General features: G+C 34.0%; 1 protein-coding gene across 1 annotated transcript; it reads right to left on the reverse strand.

The window, feature by feature from the left end:
• Nucleotides 1–294: 294 nt before the first annotated feature.
• Nucleotides 295–16,010, reverse strand: LOC135117835 (A disintegrin and metalloproteinase with thrombospondin motifs 17-like). The gene is made up of 5 exons (XM_064038142.1): nt 15,803–16,010; nt 6,062–6,488; nt 4,790–4,895; nt 870–1,007; nt 295–657 (listed from the first exon to the last, which is right to left on the reverse strand). Exons 1-5 carry the CDS (start codon nt 15,860–15,862, stop codon nt 612–614), a joined length of 777 nt encoding a protein of 258 aa, XP_063894212.1. The 5' UTR covers nt 15,863–16,010; the 3' UTR covers nt 295–611.
• Nucleotides 16,011–21,490: the final 5,480 nt, after the last annotated feature.

The raw sequence follows: 21,490 nt of genomic DNA on the forward strand, positions 1-21,490 counted from the left end.
GATTGTGTCTACTTAGAATTTCCGGCTGAGAAATAGGGCTAGTACCTACTAAGTATCTACTTCTAAGTTTACTTCAAACGTCTTGAACATATCTAGAACAAACATTGGGCAACAAGACTCAACAAGTACCATATTGGGCTTGATTTTATAAGGTTCAATATGTATAAAAAAAGTTGATTAAGTTGTTACGTCAAAAATGTGTTATGTTTATAAAAATAACATCGTGACAATATTTTTTATTCTCACCCGCAGCTCCGTCTTTTGTTTGCAAGATGAATAAAACTGCAATGTTGCTAGGATTATTTTTGTAGGTGTTATTTGAAATCAAAGTCAAATAAAATAATAGTATAATACAAATCATTATGAATTTATTAAGGCTAGATATTTCAGTCGACAAGTTTATTGCTTAAATGCATCTTAGAGTGACCACGTAGCCTCAACTGGCTTCCTAAATTATGTGACTTATAACGCCTAAAATGTATAAATAGCACTGGAACACGCTATGCGTTACTCTTACAAATTTTGTAGGCGCTTAAATTTAAATCTTAATCACAACTTAAAACTTTGTATAAAATGACTATTAATATTTAAATATTGTGGATTAATAATTATTATATTGTGCTTGGATCCCGCCTTAAACACCAAGCCTTCTTGCTCCTGAAATGCAGAAAAAATGAACTTTTTAATAAATTATACCTACATAGTATAAACGTGAATGTTTGGACGTTAATTTGTTACTCTTTCAAGAAAAAAACGACGTAATAGATTGTGTTAAAACTACGTAACATGTAGACTACACATTTTTCTGAGATTCGGACTTGATTATTGATAAAAATTTTATCAATTTAAGCAGTTAGTTTAGGTCTTACTTCAAGAAGTGATTAAGCTCCCTCCTGTTGCATGATGACCAGGTCTTGGCAGGGTTTCTGGGGTTGTACTTGGCATGCATGATGTACCTCTGGCCTCGACACTCGTTGTTTGGCGGTCCGTCGTGTGACATGCCGATACTGAAAATTTATAAAACAAAATCCTTGAATTTTTAATTCTGATTGTAATAAAATGTTGTCAATCTTCTTGAAGACCTATGGGATCTTTAAATTAACCTTAGCAACAAAATCTGTATCTAGCTCTTATGGAAACATGTGTGGAGGAATTATTGTAGGCAGCGAGCAAAGAAATGCTCGGATAGAATGATGATGGATAAGATTTTGTCACTTGCGAGATGACGTCAGGACGAAAAACATGAACATCGGGATGATAACAGAACAGAAGGACCTGAGTAAATTGGAAATAATGATAAATTCATCGGCTTATGGCAACCACTTTCTATGCAATGCGTCGTAGATAAGTCAAATCAAAAATTCTAGTATCTATTTTTGCACGGAACTCAAGTTGACCAAACAAACTCTATTTTGGCACTTACCTAAGCCGTCTAAGTATTTCGCACATATCGACTAGTGTTCTCAGAATAATTAGCAGCTAGATCCAGTCACACATCAGGTCTATAAATAGCCTAAATAAATGGCTATCGGTTTGATTGACTGGAGACGGCTTGTGTCCTATATAGCAATTTGGTTTGGACAGATTGGTGATACCTACCTACTCTAGTCAATAACGTTGATGTATCATTTATGTAGCATGATGACAATGTTTGAAAGTAATAAAGAAATGATTGAAACAATGAGACCGTTTTGAAAAGTTCGATACTAATGTTATAAAACTGATGAGTTTGATTGTTTGAATGCGCTAACCACACAAACAACTGGTATTAACCAACGCAGTGGTCTACCGTGACCGCAAGGAATTTACTACTTTTACTTTTTACTATTTTTTGTGTTGTCTCTGTGTCATACCGGTGTGTTCGGTTCTTATTTTCTTTCTTGCTTCATGTTTTTGGCAACGCCAAAGTTATTTGTTATTTCAGAAATTTGCTTCCTCAAAGTATTCCGGCTAAACTAAGACAATCAGGACAGTAATTGAACAATTAGCACCAATTTAAAAGACTTAATTAGTACCATAGATAAAAGCTCTTAGACACCTATAAAACTCACCGTTGACTGTGAGCTGTACCTCAAAAGAGTTTTATTCAAACGAATTGGCCATAAACTCAATGTTTCAATAGCTTCCAAGTAATGTTAAGGGTTTACTTTCTTTATTTATTAGCAATTCAGTGTGTATAAGTCTTGAATATAATAGGATAAGCTAATTTTAGTGTTGGTTTATACTCATGGTAAGTCTATTAAGACGACTCATGAGATGCTCTCTAGTTCTCTCACTTTAGAAATTTGAACTTTACTTATTTATGAAAATTGACAAAACAACAATTATTGGTTGCAGAAACCTCTAGGAGTCTACTAATAGGTAGATGTAATTATTAGAACACAAAATACAATGTTGTGTAAGATGACATCAGACCGAGAAGTATAGACCAAGGAGACATACTGTACCTCAAATAAAAATAAGATCCAACAATAATAAAATCTATAAAACTAATTGACATCTTCATCACTTAATTTAAAGATAACTTTTGAGCTTCCATTAAGATCACGATAGATGTTCCTAGAATAGTTCATAGAAAACGGAAAGGCTTAAAGCCAGTAAAAGCTTTTCAAAACATTTGCATCGAAGAGAGATGATCTGTTCGTGGGAACGGAAATTAGCAATGGCGGAGATACGCGTCTTGGCAATAAAATTGTGTATTACCATACTGAGAAAATTAAGTGATCTTACTTGCACACTTTGCGGGAATAAATGTGATACTTTATCTTCCTGGCTTATATGTTTTTTTTGGTGCTGGGTTTCTATAATAGTTGGCGCTTTTCGGCGGTTTAAACCATCTCGGGCGTAGAGCGTTCGAAGCATTAAAGGTTATCCCACCAAAAACATTAAATGTAAAAATATGCCAAGTCTCTCGATGCAGTCTTTCCATCGTAAAAAGTTTTGAGATCTCATAGAAGCCAAGTCCTATTCAAAATATTTTGTAGTTATAAATCAACATTTAGTAATTGTATCAATAGTTTTCTTTATATTATAATTATAGTGACTTGGCGATGAGCACAAATTAAAAGCTGCTTGCTGCCTGGAATTATGTGCAAATATTACTGACGAGACCAGTGATCAGATTATTTGTTATGTGTGAATCATGATGGTCACCACCGACTACATGCTCCAATACAATAATTAAGAATACCTTACGGGCCATCGCTTAAGAAAGTAAATGAATCGAGAGTACACTAAGACTGACTGCCGTTGCCGGCTCGACCATTCGGTTGGGACGACATGGATAAACCAAAAGAAAATTAATTTTGTGATATTAATGTCTACGCATGCGGTGTGTGTAACTTTCAACTCCTCCAAATATGCCGTTTTATTTATTTCTTCTTGTGCTCATTGCCAAGTCACTATAATTATAATATAAAGAAAACTATTGATACAATTACTAAATGTTGATTTATAACTACAAAATATTTTGAATAGGACTTGGCTTCTATGAGATCTCAAAACTTTTTACGATGGAAAGACTGCATCGAGAGACTTGGCATATTTTTACATTTAATGTTTTTGGTGGGATCTCATATATTTTTGTAAGGGTATTTCTTTCTTTTTCACGTTCCATTACACTATATTTACAATTACTACTATAACAATATATTAATAGGGCTTAAACTTATATATATATGCATATATATATGTATAATAAATAACTAACAAACTAAATAGAACTAAACTAACTAACAAATAACTAACTAAATAAATATACATATATCTACTAACTTACAAACTATAACTAGCTAAACTAAACTACATAACACGTAAAGTTCTCCGAATATAAAATTATCACTACAATATTTTCTAGTTTCGAAATGGATTTTCATAGACAGATGGCGCTATCAAATGAAATTTATCGAATTATTTTGAAGTACTACTACTGCGCTTTGTAACGAAACCATAGCGTGATTCAGACAGGTACAACGCCATCGAGCGCGCATACAATATTTATCGCAATACAATGGAGTTTTAGCTTTGTTAATTTAATGAATTATGAACTTTATATATTAATTTGTATTAATGATAGTCTATGTATTACATTTATATTATTCTTTTCTATTCTATGTATGTATTCATCCAATTGAATAGGTACTTAAACAACGAACAAAGTTAACAATGCAGTCAAAATCCATACATAATGTTCTTGCCAAACCGCAAATATAAAATTGTTTTCTATGGCATATTATTTTTTAATGTTTTTATAATTTTTCCTTTATATGTGGCTAATGACCTATCTTGGTGCAAAATTTGAAGTTTCTAAGTCTGCTAGAAGTACCTTAGATTTTTGATGATCTGTCAGTGAATCAGTGAGTCAGTGAGTGACAAAATGGTGTAACTTTGATCGACCGTAACTCCTAAACTATGAATTCAATTGGCATGTAATTTCGAACTGAAGCTTGTTCTAATGCCTACTATTATTCACCGAAAACCTAAACTCCTAGCTTTGTCCACGTCGAAGATATAGGGGGGGCGAAACAGCCGCGAATCGCTTCGAGAAAAGATGGTACGGCCGTGCCCGTTTTGCTCGAGACTTGGCTGGGGCACTGCCGTGCCCCCAGATAGGTTGGTAAGTAGTTTAACCTAGTCATCGTCACACTGGTCTTGTGCCAATTTAATTGGATTCGACGGAGTAGGTACATATGTCTTCTTCTTCAAGATCCTTTTTTCTATTTCTAGCCATATCATCGCTTACACAATCCATCCATCTTTGTTTTAGCCTTACAAATAAATGAAGGTTTACCTGTGAGCTATTTCATGAGTCAGTATGTAGGCGATGTTTTCAGGATGCCACTCAAGCAGGGTACAGCTGTTCTTGTTGCTGCAGATGCCTTTCATGTAGCCACGACCTGGAATCATTTATATTATGATATTAGTTCAATTACAATATGGAATATTTTTTTTTTGAGACAAGACAATTTGGGCTGTCAGCACCTTAAGAGGACATTGTCCGCAGAAATTGATATTGAGTGCGAGATTTATTGACACTAATTTGCAAAAACCGTTGGGTACTAATGAGTTACAGTTGGTATCACGTTTTTATAAACAAAAGAAAGTTAGGAAAACTAAAGAGGCTACTTTCGTTACAAATATACTTTATAAAAAATGAGTACAATCTAATGTTCTATTTGGTTAGGTCTGGTAGGCTTGGCTTGCTTTACTAACTTCTTAACTTAATGTTATATGCAGCTACACTAAGCAGTTACCCTTTTAGATTTAGATATAATCCTAATGAAGTACGTATAGTAATGAATCCTTTACTTGCTTCATAAACAAGCAAACCACACATGCAAGAGCATTGCCCTCTGATTCATGATCCACATTTCTTCAGATAGCTTGAAGAATAAGTAATCCGTCACTATAATATTACTCACTAGCCATTTTTCCGTGGTTTCATCCGCTACTGCCCATACGGGATAAAATATATATAGCTTATGTTACTTAAAAAGAATGTAGCTTTCCAACAATGGAAGAATTTTTCAAATCGCATCAGTAGTTGAGGAGCCTTTCGGGTACTCAAACATAAAAATGTTTCCTCTTTATTAATATTAGTATAGATGGGTATAGAAGTAAAGATACTTAAAGATTATCTGATAGTTTGTGCTGGATTATCGTTTCCTGACCTGTCATATAGTTTGCAGGCTTATTTCCATAATTGGTTTTGACTTTAAGCGTGAGAAGGATATGGAAACGGGTTGGCTGGTAAACGGTTGTTTTAGATTCCAGATAAGAGTAGTTTAAGTTTATGAGTCAGTAATATGTCATCCAGTAATGATGGTGAAATGGGACAATCTTTTAGAAAGTGAATATTAAGACTACATTTGACCAGGATTTTAAAATAATTTTAGATATATAAGTTTAGATCCCTTTTCACATAGTCTTGAATTTATTATTTATACAAAGCTTGAAATAGACGATTTTGTTTCAATAAAATAAAATTGACTAATAAGAAAAATAACGACACCAAAATCACGTTTAAGAAAAATAGGCTGTAAATAAAAACTTAAAAAAATACCTGTACTACTCCTAACTTCAGCACCGGCTCGATCCAGATAAAACAGGTCCAATCCGGTAAACAGAACAGAATAGAACCACCTCTTCTTAGCAATCTTCTTCTCGCCTTGCCAATTGCAGTAACTCTTCAAGTATTTCGAGACATTCTCACTCATAACCACCTTTTTCGTAGAGTTTCTTATTATTTTCACATCTAGCAGTTCCAATTTCACTTTCTGCTGTAAGTTTGGGTGCATGAATAACTCTTCTACGTCCTTCAATATATCTTTGGCTAAGAGTTTGAATTTCTCTCGTATTTTGTGCTTGGATTCTTTCGAAAGGATATTTGTCAATGCCTTGTCTAAATGCATCATTACTGGTATTGTGATGTCTGATTGTTTCGTGTAGTACTTGATTGAGGTTTCCTTGTTTGGGTTTGTGTGCTTGTTCTGGAATTTTGAAGAACATGTGTTAGTCGTTATTGTGATTTTAAGGCTTGGATACCTACATCTGATATCGTTAAATAAGTAGCTGTTATTGACACTTTCTCCAAAAACGATAGAAAGAAAGATTATCTACAGTTATCTACATATACTTATAGGCATTCCCAAGATTAATGTTATGATTATTGTCAGCATGATCAGTCTTTTTATCGTTCCACTGTTGAGCACAGGCCTCTTCCCACAAAGAGAAAGATTGGGCATGGTATGATAACATAGCGCATTGAAATATTGCACATTTGTCAAATATTTCCACTTGTTTATAGTACTGATCCCATGGTTCAGTATAACCTTTATGTTGTCCCTCCCCATGTAGTCTTGAACTACTTATGACTCATGGGGTCAAGGGTCAAATCACGTGATTTGCTCAGGTTTATAAAGCAGCTATTACATAACAGTTAAAGTGAATGAAAGGAACAGGATTATTGCCTAGTTATGATCTGCCCACGGCTAAAGTTGAATAGTGAGCGGAACGACATCAAAGATTTATTAGTAGTTATTAAAGTCAAAGTCAAAGTCAAAGTCAAAATCGTTTATTGAAAATAGGCTAGATTCTAGCACTTTTTCACGTCAAAAAATACAAAATGACAGCACCCCCAAAAACGCCCCCCTTTCACCACTTCCTAGTGTTATGGCTGGAAAGAAGAAGTGGTGAAGAACAAACTTCCCAGCAACACAGCTGTCTATTACAATTTAATTATAATTACAATTATACAATTCAATATTAGTCACAAATATATATATATAAAAACACTTGTTGTCCACTTCAGAGCTGCCATCTGCGTGTATCTGTGAAATAATCATTAATGTTATAATAAGCCTTCTTAATCAGAATATCCTTAATTTTGATTTTAAAAGAACTGTCCGTTAGTTCTAGCAAATGAACTGGGATTCTATTATAAATGCGTATACAAAGGCCCACAAACGAACCGTGCACTTTATGCAATCGATAGTTGGATGCGGTTAATTTGTGTTTATTTCTAGTGTTGAAATTGTGCACGTCACTATTTTTACTAAATAACTCTATGTTTTGCCTTACATATATTATATTGGCATAAATATATTGAGACGCCACAGTCAGAACACCAATATCCTTAAACCTTTCCCTTAGGGAGACTCTAGTACCTAGTCGGTATATAGCACGGATAGCACGCTTCTGTAACACGAAGACATTTTCTATGTAGGCAGCATTGCCCCACATAAGAATTCCGTAAGACATAACACTGTGGAAATAACTGAAGTACACTAAACGCGCCGTGGCTACATCGGTGAGAGCTCTTACCTTTCTGACAGCGTACGCAGCAGAGCTTAGTCTATTCGTGAGGCCAGTTATATGCTCACCCCATTGAATTTTGGAGTCTACAGTTATTCCTAGAAAAGTGGTAGCTTGGACCGTTTCAATTTCCTCATTGTTTAAAACTACACTGGGGCCGAGATTTTTCACGTTTGGCAAAGCAAATTTTATACATTTGGTTTTCTTCGCATTCAAAACCAAATTATTGGCTGTGAACCAGTGCGTTACTAACGACAGACACGAATTCACGTCATCAAAATCTACTCTATTCCTATCAACTTTAAAAATTAGAGACGTGTCATCAGCAAACAATACTACATCACACAATGATTTTAAATAATATGGCAAGTCATTAATGTACACAAGAAATAAAAATGGCCCTAGAATCGAGCCTTGCGGTACGCCCAAACAAACGGGTAGATTAGAAGATTTGACACCATTAACGTCAACACATTGCATTCTGCCGCTTAAATATGAGCTAATAACACTAAGTGCGCTATCTCTAATGCCATAGTACTTAAGCTTCTGGGTAAGCGTTTCATGTTGGACGCAGTCAAACGCCTTAGAAAGATCACAAAACACCCCAATTGCATTCTGCGACTTCTCCCACGCGGCATAAATGTGCTTCAGTAGAGCAACTCCGGCATCCGTTGTTGAGCGACCCTTAGTGAAACCATATTGTTCCGCATGTAAAATATTATGTAAATTGAAATGGCGCAGTAGCTGATTTAAAATGATTTTTTCATAAATTTTGCTTAACGCGGGTAAAATTGAAATCGGCCTAAAGTTGCCTAGGTCATTCTTGCTCCCTGATTTAAAGAGTGGTATAACCTTACTGTATTTCATAAGTTCGGGAAAGGTACCTGAGTCAATACACTCATTAAATATACTAGCCAAATAGGGTGCAATATCGTCAATAATACAGTCTATAACTTTTACAGAGATACCCCACAAGTCACCTGTCTTTTTTGAATTTAATGACTTGAAGGTTCTAACTATATCATGAGGTGTAATATAACTAAAAGTAAATGTGGCTTCACATTGGCTAACGCTACTTCGTAAAAGTTTTTCGGCGTTGGTGGTAGAGGAGTCTAAGTCGCTAGTGGTCTTTATTGCAATATTAGAAAAGAAGGTATTAAATTCTCTAGCTACATCCGAATCTTTCTCATAAACTTGATTCTCATTAACGATTTTGTATCGAGTATCACGCTGTTTATTTTTTCCAGTCTCACTATTAATAATATTCCACGTAGCTTTAATTACACTATTACTGTTCTTGATTTTATTACTAAAATACATTGATTTTGCCGCATGACAGACTTTCTTAAACAATTTGGAATAATTTCTAACAAATGTAATAAAATTTTCATCAAATTTATAATTTTTCATTTCATACAGCTCATACAACTTAGCTCTACTCTTGTAAATGCCGGGGGTAGCCCACTCATTGAAATTAGCCGTTTCTTTTATTACGAAAGTTTTGGTTTTAAAACTAGAATTAAATTCATATTTAATGATATCGAACAGAGCTCCGTACATTAAATTGGGATTGTCATTATCTAATATCTCATAGCCCAGTTTTGCAATTATATTATTTTTGAAAGTATTAAAACGACTGGTTGTTAAGGGGCGACATGTTATTTCCCGTTTGATTTTATGCTGTCTATCAGGAAACCGTGCCAGTTGACCACGGTGATCGGAAGGAAGGCCATTGGTAATCAGAGTCTCCGTGGCGGTACAATTACTAAATATATTATCTAAACAGGTAGACGAGGTTGCCGTAATTCTTGTTGGTTCTAGAAATAAATTAAACAAGTTGAAAGATTTAAATAAGTTAAGCAACCTTATAGTTAAGGGAGATGATTCTAAAATATTAACATTGAAATCACCGCAAACTAAAAGTGTTTTACTACTTGAATTTAGTTTAGAAAGGGAATTTTCCATTACCGATTCAAAGATGTTAAAATCCCCTGAAGGAGGCCTGTACACACAAATTATAACAAACCGCTCCAGTTCAACACATGACAGTTCTATGTTGCGCTCCACTGATAATTTAACTATATCCAAACGTTCTTTACACTTTATATTATTAGACACAATTATAAGAGAGCCACCATGGATGGCTTCCTTTCTAACAAACGCACTTTGTACTGTGTAATTACTATTATTAAGGAATATTATTTCAGAATTTCTGTGCCAGTGCTCAGTTATGCACATTACTTGTACCATATAATGCTCAATGAATAAACTTAATTCTAAATCCTTGCCGGAAGGCCCTGAATGTTTTGATGTACAACATTCAGTTGATGTGGCCCACCCTTTGTCGCACCATGTAGTTTAAACTATTAGGTGTATCAATACTTGTATTAGTAGAACTACTAATGTTACTAAAAGAAGAGGTTACCGTAGTAGAACCCGGGTCAATTTGTATATTATTTGCTATCAATATAGCAATTTGTCTTTATAATAAAACTAAGATACATTGTATCATTTGTCATTACAAAATTATTTATAAATGTATTTGTATCAAAGTACATTATTCTATTATTGTAATGCCTAGTTGTATTGTACATTAATAGATTTAAATTAAATATGTACTGATTTTGTTCTTCAGTAAAATTTTTAGAATATGGTAAGGCACAGATGATAAACTTGCAATTTGTTTCATTATTTAATTTTATCATTAATTCAACGCAATCTATTATATTTTGTTTATTGACTGCTAGACTATCTCCAAATAGCATAATGGCAGATGAAGTGGTATTAAGATTAGTCAATTTAATTCTTTCTATAATCTCATTGTAGCTGGCACGGGTGAACAATTGTTTATTATATTACTTTTACAGTATTGAGAGACTAATTTACCAAAACCTAGACCAAATCTATCAGAAAATATTTGTGATGAGTTTTGATTTCCTGAAGTATGTTTATGTGAAGTGCTTGATGGTGGAATATTGCACTGAACAGCGACACGAGGTGGTATTGTGTCACTGTTCACAGCTGACTGCATAGTCCTAGGCGTTGTTAACTGAAGGTCAGCTTGTACTGTTGGTTGAGAACAAGTACAGTTGTTATATTTGTTTTTAAGAGAGTCAAGACGGTCCATATTTTCACTACCTAACTGGAGCAGCTCATCGGTAGCCAGAATATGTGCCTTAATTTGATATTTGGCTGCCTCATAATTGTGTGTAATTTTTGTTAACTCACGCTGCAGATCAAGCATCTCCTGTTGCAGAACCTGTGTATCTTGGTCATACATTAGCCTACTTTGTAAAAGTTGATTAGTGCACAAATTTAACTGTTGTTTTAAATTAACCTTACTTTTAAGTAAATTATTCAATTTATAAGTCGATTTTTGTTTATGACACACTCTCTTAATTTTTTGAATCAATTTGTTTATTCTAATGTATTTTTTAATTTTTTTGTGACTCATATTTAGTGAATTTGATGCAACAAGCTCATTAAAAGGCGATGAGTGTCGTCACTTTCTTGTTGTTCTTGAATTTGCTTGAAGCTTGTCAACGACTTGTGAGCATCATTTAAGCTGGTCTCCAGTTCAGTAATGCGACTCAGAGCCCTCTCATGAGCATCACTACATTCACTAAAAGAACCTACAAAAACCTGTAACCTATCCCGCTGATCCAGAATATCCATATATTGAATGTGTAACTCGGCAAGTTGAGACTTTAATCCTGAGTTTTTATTAATTATGTTTTGTATTTCTTCCTCGCTCTCATCACGTTCCCTCAACAGTTGACCACAGAGCTCCTTAGATGTTTTCAGCTCTTCCAGGGTGTCCTTCAGTTTTACCTCCATGTCTTTGACAGTAGCCTTTCGTGTCTTAATGGACATGGTGTCAGGTATTTACTGAAAGCGTGAAGTAACCAAGATGAGAAAGACAGAAAAGAATAGCAGGTTTAGTTCACTAGATGACTGATAGTTTCAAATATGCATTCCGTAGCTTTAAGATTACACAGCAAAGAACAGCATAAGATTGATAAAGAATTATGCACGAAATTGAAATGAAGAGATATGAAAAGATATATTTTTTCTGCAAACGTGATGCTTATTAAATGTGTAATTTATCAAAATTAACCGTTAAAGGAACATGTAATTTATCCGATAATATCTTGATTTACTTGTTTAAGCAATCAGGAGAAAGTTATCTTTGGTTTTACTCGCTTTTTATTTTTATTGCAATGTTAGGGTAGGTTACAAGGTTGACTTTGTTTTTGACGTAAATCTGATATGTAATGTAAAAAATACAATCTGCAGTTGTGGAACTGATGCAGTAAAGTGTGACACAAATATAATAGAAAGATACTTCCCGTTAAAATCCAATTAATTTGAATTGAGCGGTTGACAGCTGACCGCCTCCGTGTGATGTAGATTTTTTATCAGTTATCCTTCTACAATGACGCCACAAACATTTGTACACTATAATTATGACCACTACTACTATATTAAATACTTTTAAGGGCTATTTTGACTATTTTTCTATTTTATTTCAATTTTAAATTACACAGCTGTTTTTTGACAAGTCACCCGGCCAGTGTTGCCAGTCAAAAAAAAAAAAAAAAAAATTAATTTAATTTAATGCATTATGTTCTCAAGGAGTGGTTTGTTAATGATTTCATTGTAATTATATGTGCCATTAGTACTAGGCTTTTAAATTCTTAAAATAAATGTCATTACTTGAATTATGCTGGAGACTGGCTAAGGCTAAGATGACGATACTCTTTCAATTCTTTATGAGCATTCTAACTGTTTTCTATATTATTCAATTTATGTATGCTATAAATATGAAAATGATTGTACGAATGCAAGTAATATTTTGCGTAAGAACACTTAATTATAAATACTCAGTCATTTTTGAACAAGTTGTTAAGACTGTTCTTAGAATTTAAGGAATATTGCAACTCTAATTAGCCTTGTGGTGCTAATGAAAGCCAATAAGTCTAGACAGACATTAGACAGATGGCATTGCACACTTTTTTTATATGTCTGCGAAGCCAATTTGCACTCTTTAAAAATGGGAATTAAATTGTTCCCGTCTGACAAAGGCCTTCAGAGCAATGATGATAATTAGCGAAATATAGGTGATGTAAAAGAAATGAAATGAATGAGAAATTGGCATGTGATGCGGAGGAATGAAAGTCATGTTGTGAGGAAGGTCACGTACATGAATGTGGATGAATATGGTGGAAGTGGACGACCGAAGAAACAATGGATGGATTGTGTAAATGTCGATGTGGTTAAAAAGAATGTTACTTGTTCTTACAAGTCATCACGTCATCTTCGACGGCAGATAGATGAGTATGGATGAAGAAAAAATGCTGCGATGACCATAGGCAAAATTGGGAGGATGATGCTGGTTTGAGTGCAAATAGTTTAACTACGAAAAGACTTCTTCCTTAAGTTCATGACAGATTTTAAAAGGGCTAAAACAATTAAACTAGAACTCCATAAAGATTACTTCAAAACGAAGCGTGAAACATGTAAACACACATAAAACATTTCTGAGAACCACTGATTTGCAAATGACACGCTTTTTCAGGAACGTGTAGGTGGCTTGCAATACAAATGTATATTACTGTTAACGAGCCAAGCATTGAACTCGGGACCTTTCAGAATGGACACTGTTACGCAATCGGTTCAGTCTGTGTTTGCGTTCATTTGCACATTTGGAGATCTTGGTGTTTATTTGTTTATGTAAATGCTTCAGGAGGATTTTAAGAAAAATGTGTATTATGTCAGTTTGTCAGGTTCCATTTAATATCTGATCAGTTTAAATATAAGATTTTCTGAACACAAAGGGACGGAGCTATTTTCGCGTATGCAGAATTCTATTTTTGCCTAAGCTACCCATATTAAAGATAGAGTAAAATTACCAAATGAAGGGATCATTTGGTAATTTCAAAAGTCATTAGTCATGTCAGACTAACTGATTTAAACCTACCATGTTCCTTCTGGAGTCCTTTGGTTTCCAGGGTCTCGGTAATTCTTTAAGACAATTCAGCTAGGTGGTTGTCCCTCAGCATTTTAAGATTCTACCTACTTCCTTAATAGCAGAGATTTTAAACTTGGTTGATGACAATTAGCACGTTAGGTATTCAAGTTTTCCCTAACATGTTGACCAAAACAAGTCTGCGGTTTAGGTTCCAATTATAGGTAGTGCCTAATTGTCCGTCTATATTTAGGATGATCTAAATAATATAGGGAAACAGGTTCCTATTCGGTCATAATATAAATGCTGCTGAAAATATGATAGGCAGTTAGGTAATTCATCTAGACACACGGCAGTGTGTCCGCCAAGTTCGAGCAAAAGGCGACACACCGGCCGTGGGTTATATTACACGAACCATTTCGGGCCAAATTCGACCCCTGTAACTCAAAATCTATTTTATTTACGCATATCAAATTTCTAGTATCTGTTGAGACCCCTCACTTATCTAAAATACAAAATTTCATTAATATACCTATTGTAGATCTTGAGATATTGACGTCAGAAAATCGCTATTTTTACTATACACTCACTGACGTATTCACTTATTCACTGATTCACTGATTCACTGATTCACTGACTCACTCATCAAAAACCTAGACCACTTCCAATGGTCGTATTGACTTGAAATTTGGCATGGAGGTAGGTCTTTATGTCAAGGTAAAGGAAAAATCTGAAAATGGCCAAGTGTGAGTCGGTTTCAAAATAATGAAGGTGTAAAATACCCAGTGTAAATTTATACCCCTAAGGAACTAAAACGAACTAAATTTATCTATATTTATATAATATATCTTCGAATGGTCGTACCGATCTGAAATTCGTTACAAAGGTTTGTATTTAGTCAAAGTAAAAATCTGAAAACGGCCAAGTGTGAGTCACTTTCGAAAATAACGAATGTGTAACTTTGATCCACGAACATAATATATGATAACATGTCATGTCAGTCAGTTGGTAAATCTAGTCCATTTAGTTAATCTAGTTCATTTCTTTGTAAGAAGCATAGTGCATATTTAAAAATCTGAAAGATAGTATAAATGAGATATTTACTTAACTAACTTAATCATAAGAAAAAAATAAAATAAACAGCCTTACAAAAATAAATGAAATCCCACCCAAAACAAAAATGTGAAAGACTGCCAAGTTCGATAATATGGGAATGCTTCGCCTATAAAAGAAGTGAGATCTGAATAAGTACCAAGTTCCATACACATACCTCAGTTAAAAATAGTTACTTTTTAATGATGATTACTTGGCAAGTTTTAATAGAAAATTAAATACTTGATTCATTGCGTTTAGTAGGTTTATAACAAGGTGTATGAAAACTTGCCAAGTAACATCATTAAAAGTAACTATTTTAACTGAGTATGTGTATGTGTATTCAGATCTCACTTCTTTTATAGGCGAAGCATTCCCATATTATCGAACTTGGCAGTCTTTCACATTTTTGTTTTGGGTGGGTGATAGGTTACTTGAATGACGAAAGAAAAAAATATGTAGGTATGTGTGGTTTAGAACATTTTCATTTGAAAGGTGTAAGGTATAAGTAAATTAATGGTAGCTAATGTATAGAAATGCCCACAATTACAACTTGTGGTTAATGCAGTAGTGGATTTGTGGTTAGAGCACCTGAATCTCGAAGACGTATGAGTTTGTTGTGGGTTCGAATAAGTCAAGAAAGTCTCAATGTAACTTTTCAGTTATTTGTACAGGCGAATTTTTTCGGATGTCAAATACTAAATAATGGTGAAGAAAAACAACGTTATGAATCCTGGATTTCAAAATTTTGAAAACCGCATCCTATGTTGAACAGGTGTGACCTGCATTTTGACAACAAAAATTCTGATGATGATGCTGGGTGAAAGAGCTTCATGAATCAATTACATCTACTACTTCTAAGACTTTTTAACTTCCGCAAAAAAGTGGTGTAATTAAAATAACAAAAAGACATAATTAGTAATTACTCACATATTTACAAACACTCCCGTCCAAGAAGGCGATCACTATAAAAATCACAGAACACCTCATTGTGAATATATTCGACCGCAACTCCAGAATGTCTAAGCTGAACTAAGCTTTACGCAAAGTCCTATGCGGCCATGTTAGCCTATAACACAGGATTAACAGAAGACCCACTCTGTGCAGACAGGAAAAATACACACTGCTGGGCACAGGTCTCTTCCCACACGAGAAGGATTGAGCGTTAATAACCACGCTTGCTCAATGTGGATTGACTATACAGTCCAGGTTTCCTCGTCATTTTTTCCTATATCATTGACCCGCTATTGTTGTCCAAAATATACTAACAAAAAACTTACAAACGTTGAAAATGTCACTGATACCTTGATTATTTCACTTCGTAATATAACGGTTACTAAAGAGATCATTTTATATAAATAACTGGTACATATTACGTAGGTGCATAGGCTAGTCAAGATAAACATAATTTGTGCAGAAAATATTTTTCAAATGTTACATTCGTTTTTTAGATTCCAAAAGTGTATTTAGCTTTATAAAATGGTACTTCTGTGTTTCCTTACATAGTGTACTATGTATGTCGGCCATATAACAGTAGTATGTGTTATTACTAAGTAAATTATCGGGAGCATGAAACTAACAATTAATCTTACTATTTTGTTTATCGTCACTTCACGGATGAAGCGATTATATATGGGCTGACGATTTAAAGTTGAAATTTTATTGACGTCAAAATTAGAGGTCTTTGGGTATGTCATAAAATATAATTTCCTCTAGTGAATGAGCTTACTATTAACTCACATGGAAATTCTATGAATAGGTTGTGGAATATACGTCAAACTTTCACAGCCTTACTACAAAAAGTTAAACATCTTTTGAACACGTGTCTAAAAAAAAGTTAGGCTGCAAAATGGACCTTATTTCAACGTCATAATCTGTCATTTTTTGACAAGTGTTCAACAGACGCTTAAAAGTTTTTGTGGTAAGACGGAAAAAGTTTACGAGTAAAGCGTTTACTGAAACTTTGGTATTGGCATTCTGAATATTTTCGCCAAAAATATAAGAGGATTACTTGTCTCACAACACATAAGAAATGCTTTTATAACGTCTAGAACAAATAATATTTTTACTGCATTGACAAGATCAAAGTCAAATAACCTGGAATCTAGATTGAATCATATAATGGTTTTTAGAACATTGTAATAAGTCTGGCTAACTGATGTCACTTTATTTTCATAAACGTGATCATTAAATCTGATAAATGGTTAATAGGTTAGAAAAGACAATTTCTGACATCATAGTTCAGTCTTGTACTACGAATTTGATTGATATCTTTCTATTACGTTATTGAGTATCCAGGAATTGGTGACTAAAGGTATTCTTTGAAAATCTGAGTGTACGCTTTGCATAGTCGTGAATCTTAACATCTATAGTAATGTATCTGAGAAACTATATGTGTATGGGTATGCTTATGTTCCCCGTGGATCCATTTGCGTCTCGGTGGAACTTTTCAGCACGCGGTTAAAAAGTAGCCTAGATTGTCCTTTCTTAGGCTTCGTGCTATTGCAGTCTAGTGCACCAGCACGAAGCCTAGGCTTGAAAGCAGGACAGACAGACACACATACAGAGTCATTTTCACAATTATATTATTAGGTAAGGATGTCTCAATTATATAGAATGGATATAGACAGCAAAGAGACGACAAAAAATGGTAGATGTATTGCGTGAAAGAGACAATAAAAATAAAAATGGCACTTGTGACTTGTGAGATGGTCATAATTTATTTTATTCTAGCTTTGGGGTTCAGCTTTGGGGCATTAAATACAACTAAACCTTACAGATAATTGAAGAAAAACTACTGTATCTATGGTTTATTTTTATTGATACTTACGTGAAAACAATTGACGTTTTACTAACGTGAAAAGTCAGGCATAGATGTATGGAAGAAGAAGACATGCTGCACCGACTCCGAATAAAAGATGGGATATGCGTAGAATGTAATGGTGAATGCAGACACCAATAAGAAATCTTAAACACTCATTTGTTTATACTGCTTATATTCACAGTTATTTTAGTATTTTGTTCCTCGAACCTGTACTTGAAGAGGGTGATGTAATGATTATATTAGGATGAATACTGTAGGAAAATATTTTTGAGCACTAATTAGAACTTATGACACCTATATTAATTGCAAAATAACAAATTATTTCCTGGAATTAGCTCTATCTGTGGTTTATTCCTGTAATTATTTTGACACAATAAGACCTAATTAGGGATTGTCAACTTGTTTTTGAGTATTATTTAATTAATGGTAAACGATTAAAGCTATATTTAGACTGGTTTGTGTATTTTAAAATGTTTAGGAGGTTTCATCAATTAAATAGTTTAGGGAGTTTTGGAGAACTTATCAAAGTTTGACGGCATGAATTTGCACCCAACTGAAGAAGTTTTTACTTTATACGGTTTAATATAAAATTATATATTGCATGTCTCCACCAGACCACGGGAGTTCCGGATTTCGAAAGGCGAACGTGGGGCCGAAGCCAACACGCTGAAGCCGTTTTGAGACAACTTTAATGAAATGGTGGCACAAAACCGACGATTATCCCTGTATACACTAGAATTATATTTTTATTTATTTATAGCATATGTAAACTTGCTTGAAAAATGACGCGTTTTCATAAAATTCCCTACTCCCGACACTGATTGTACCTATGTCTATTTCTGGGAAATACCTTCGTATTGTATTACTAACAATAGTTAACATAGGTAATGACTGAAAACAATAGCCAGCTATATAATTAGGCCAGTTCTATTTTCCTTTGGCAGGTTTTCCTGTATCTATTTCTATTTTTGATAATTGAAAAAGTAGGTCATTGTGAACCAAAAAAATATTAGAATTTTTTTCCCACACCTATCAACAACAAATAAATAGTTATATTATTTAGGATTTAAAACGGTAAATGATAAAAATGGGGAAAAAACTAATTTAAGGACGTTCCCAAATGATAGTCTTTGTGTTTGATACCTAGTCCGTTTGTAAGAAAGCCTACTTTTATCCGGGTGCGCGAAGTAAGTATAAGAACAAGTTACGTCAGAAGTCATTCAAAATATAATTTATAGTCACATTAAAAACTATTAATAGTTAACAGGTAAACCAATGAATGAATAATTGTAGTAATATTAAAATCCATTTAATGTTAGTAGCACAGTCATTTTTTGCTATGACATAATTTTACTAGAATAATGGGCGCATACTAGGAATTCACATAATACGAAAATAATTATAAACGTTGATGTATTGTAAAGGCCACTGTTAAGTCATGAACCTGTCATTTAGCTTAATTTTATGGAAATTAGAATTCTGATATACTGCTTTGTTGTTCTAGTTGATAATTGATTCACCCGTGCATCAGAGAGCATGTATCGGTCCTGCGACTGATCTCTCTCCGATCGTGTCGGATTGCCGTCCCATTGGGCGCAGAGAGTGAAGGAATATAGAGTGCACCACTGTGTCTGCGCAAATCGTAGCGGGTAGTAAGGCGCCAGAAAGTCTTACAACCAGTCTTACCTAGGGGTCGGGTTCCCCGGAGGAGATCAGACAGATCCTTTGAGACTGGAAGCCGACCATAACATTGTTGATTTAAGGCTATAAAAAGGTTTTAAAAGCAAGTGTAAACCATTAAAGTAAAATATAATATAATTTTATTATTCTTCTAAGTCCTAAAATTACACCTAGTCCAATTAACGAGTCCCCAAAAAAAAGCTTTTTTCTACATGTACTATCCTACGCTATCAATATTAGTTTACACATAAGTGAGGAATCACTACAAAATATTAGTCACACTTAATAACGCATAAATGACATGGATATTTGTCCATCACTCGAATGATTGGCGATGTTAGTGAACCGTGCTAATGTGAAATTACACGTAGAGGCTTTAGCGTGCAACTGATTCGAGCGACCGGTTGTGTGGCGGTTGTTTTGTAGTTTTTAAGGTGTTTGGTTTATGGCTGACTTGTCATACTTTTGTGAGCAGAAATCGCAGATGATGATATCTTTGAAACCCTTAATAAACGAATGCATTACTTAGCATTTTGCTTTTATATCATAACAAGCGGCTCGGTACGTGCTTCGCTACGTAAATAAATAATGAACTAGTCGAACGATTTTGTGCAAACTTCATATAAATCATTAAATATTCCGAACAAAGCCTAAACATCACAATTGGATAGGTGAGGCAGTTCTTGAGTTATGTAATTACAATGAAAACTGACATTAATGTTTATTATGATAATTTCTTTGCAAAAGTTTGAATCTGGCTGATCTGAAAAATAACTCGTTTGAGCTGTATTTAAAATACACAAATATAAGTAACGTAAATAAAAATAAAATAACAAGTGTGAGTTCCATAGTAAAAATATCAGTGCTTCCTTAAAGTTGCTGTTGGGTAAAATAACACCCAAAGACTAGCTCATAAGACTTCTACATGGTAACTTACTATGATAGTTCAATGGTTGTTCAACAATCGCAATTGCAAGTTACACCATAAGGCCACAGAACTTTTGCCTCTAAGCACTCCATAAGATTATTCATGACGAATTCTTAACTGATATTTAAATAACTGCTATTCGCAAGGTTATACCTTTGGGTGATCTCATGAATCATAGTTACGTAGTTAACGTAATCTAGGTTACAGGTTAACGGTTCACTTTGAGAATGGTTTAATATAGTTATAGTAATTTTGCTATGTTATAAGTTTTTTGGGTTAAGTAGGTAATAAGTTTGTTGAGTTACTTTACTTTTTGTCGTGTTACTTACATGATCACGTGCTCACAAAATAAATGCCTGCATCCTTTGGGATCTATTTATTTTGCACACCCTGATAAAAAAGCCTGCTTATATATGAATAAATGTACTAAGTGTTTATTACTGTCAGATTTTTTTTAAATGAGACTATTTACTTTATAAGTTAAGTTCTAAGTATGTAGGCATCCTTTCTTTCAGTATAACTAAGCTAATTAAAAACCCTTCTAAACTTGGAAATTATCATAATATTGCTTTATTTACTAATTTAATGATAAATCAATTAATTTAGTTTGTGTAAGATGTGCTTTTGTTTTGATTTGTCTGTAGTAACTAACGCCATGTATTGCAAAGTACAAACAGTATGTAGTACCTAGCTTTTGAGATAAAAAATAATTATAATAAATAATTACCTTAAACTTGTTTGACGATTGTTTTCTATTATTTTTTATACAAACTACTACATTCTATAAGTTCTCTCTACGTTCCTGAAACGCCTGCGCATTTACATGGCGCACGCTGTAGACTTGCCTCGAACTTTTAAATATCGTAAGGAGATTTGGCAAAGGAAAAATCTTCAAATCCTACTTCCTACTCATATTATAAATGTGTAAGTTTGTAGGCATGTTCGGATGTACATATGTTTGTTATTCTTTCACGCAAAACGGCTCTACTGATTTGGTTGAAATTTGATACATAGATGTAGTGATACCCTGGATTAAAACATAGGCTACTTTTTATCAACACACCACGCGGGCGAAGCCGCGAGCGGAACCTATAAGTAATGTGTGGTAAGGTGGGAAGTGAGCTATTTTTTTGCGGAAAATTATCAATACCTATAATAACAAATCAATAAAAAAGCAATATTATTT

The sequence above is a fragment of the Helicoverpa armigera genome, chromosome 15 (assembly GCF_030705265.1).
Source record: "Helicoverpa armigera isolate CAAS_96S chromosome 15, ASM3070526v1, whole genome shotgun sequence".
In the NCBI taxonomy this organism is placed as follows: domain Eukaryota; kingdom Metazoa; phylum Arthropoda; class Insecta; order Lepidoptera; family Noctuidae; genus Helicoverpa; species Helicoverpa armigera.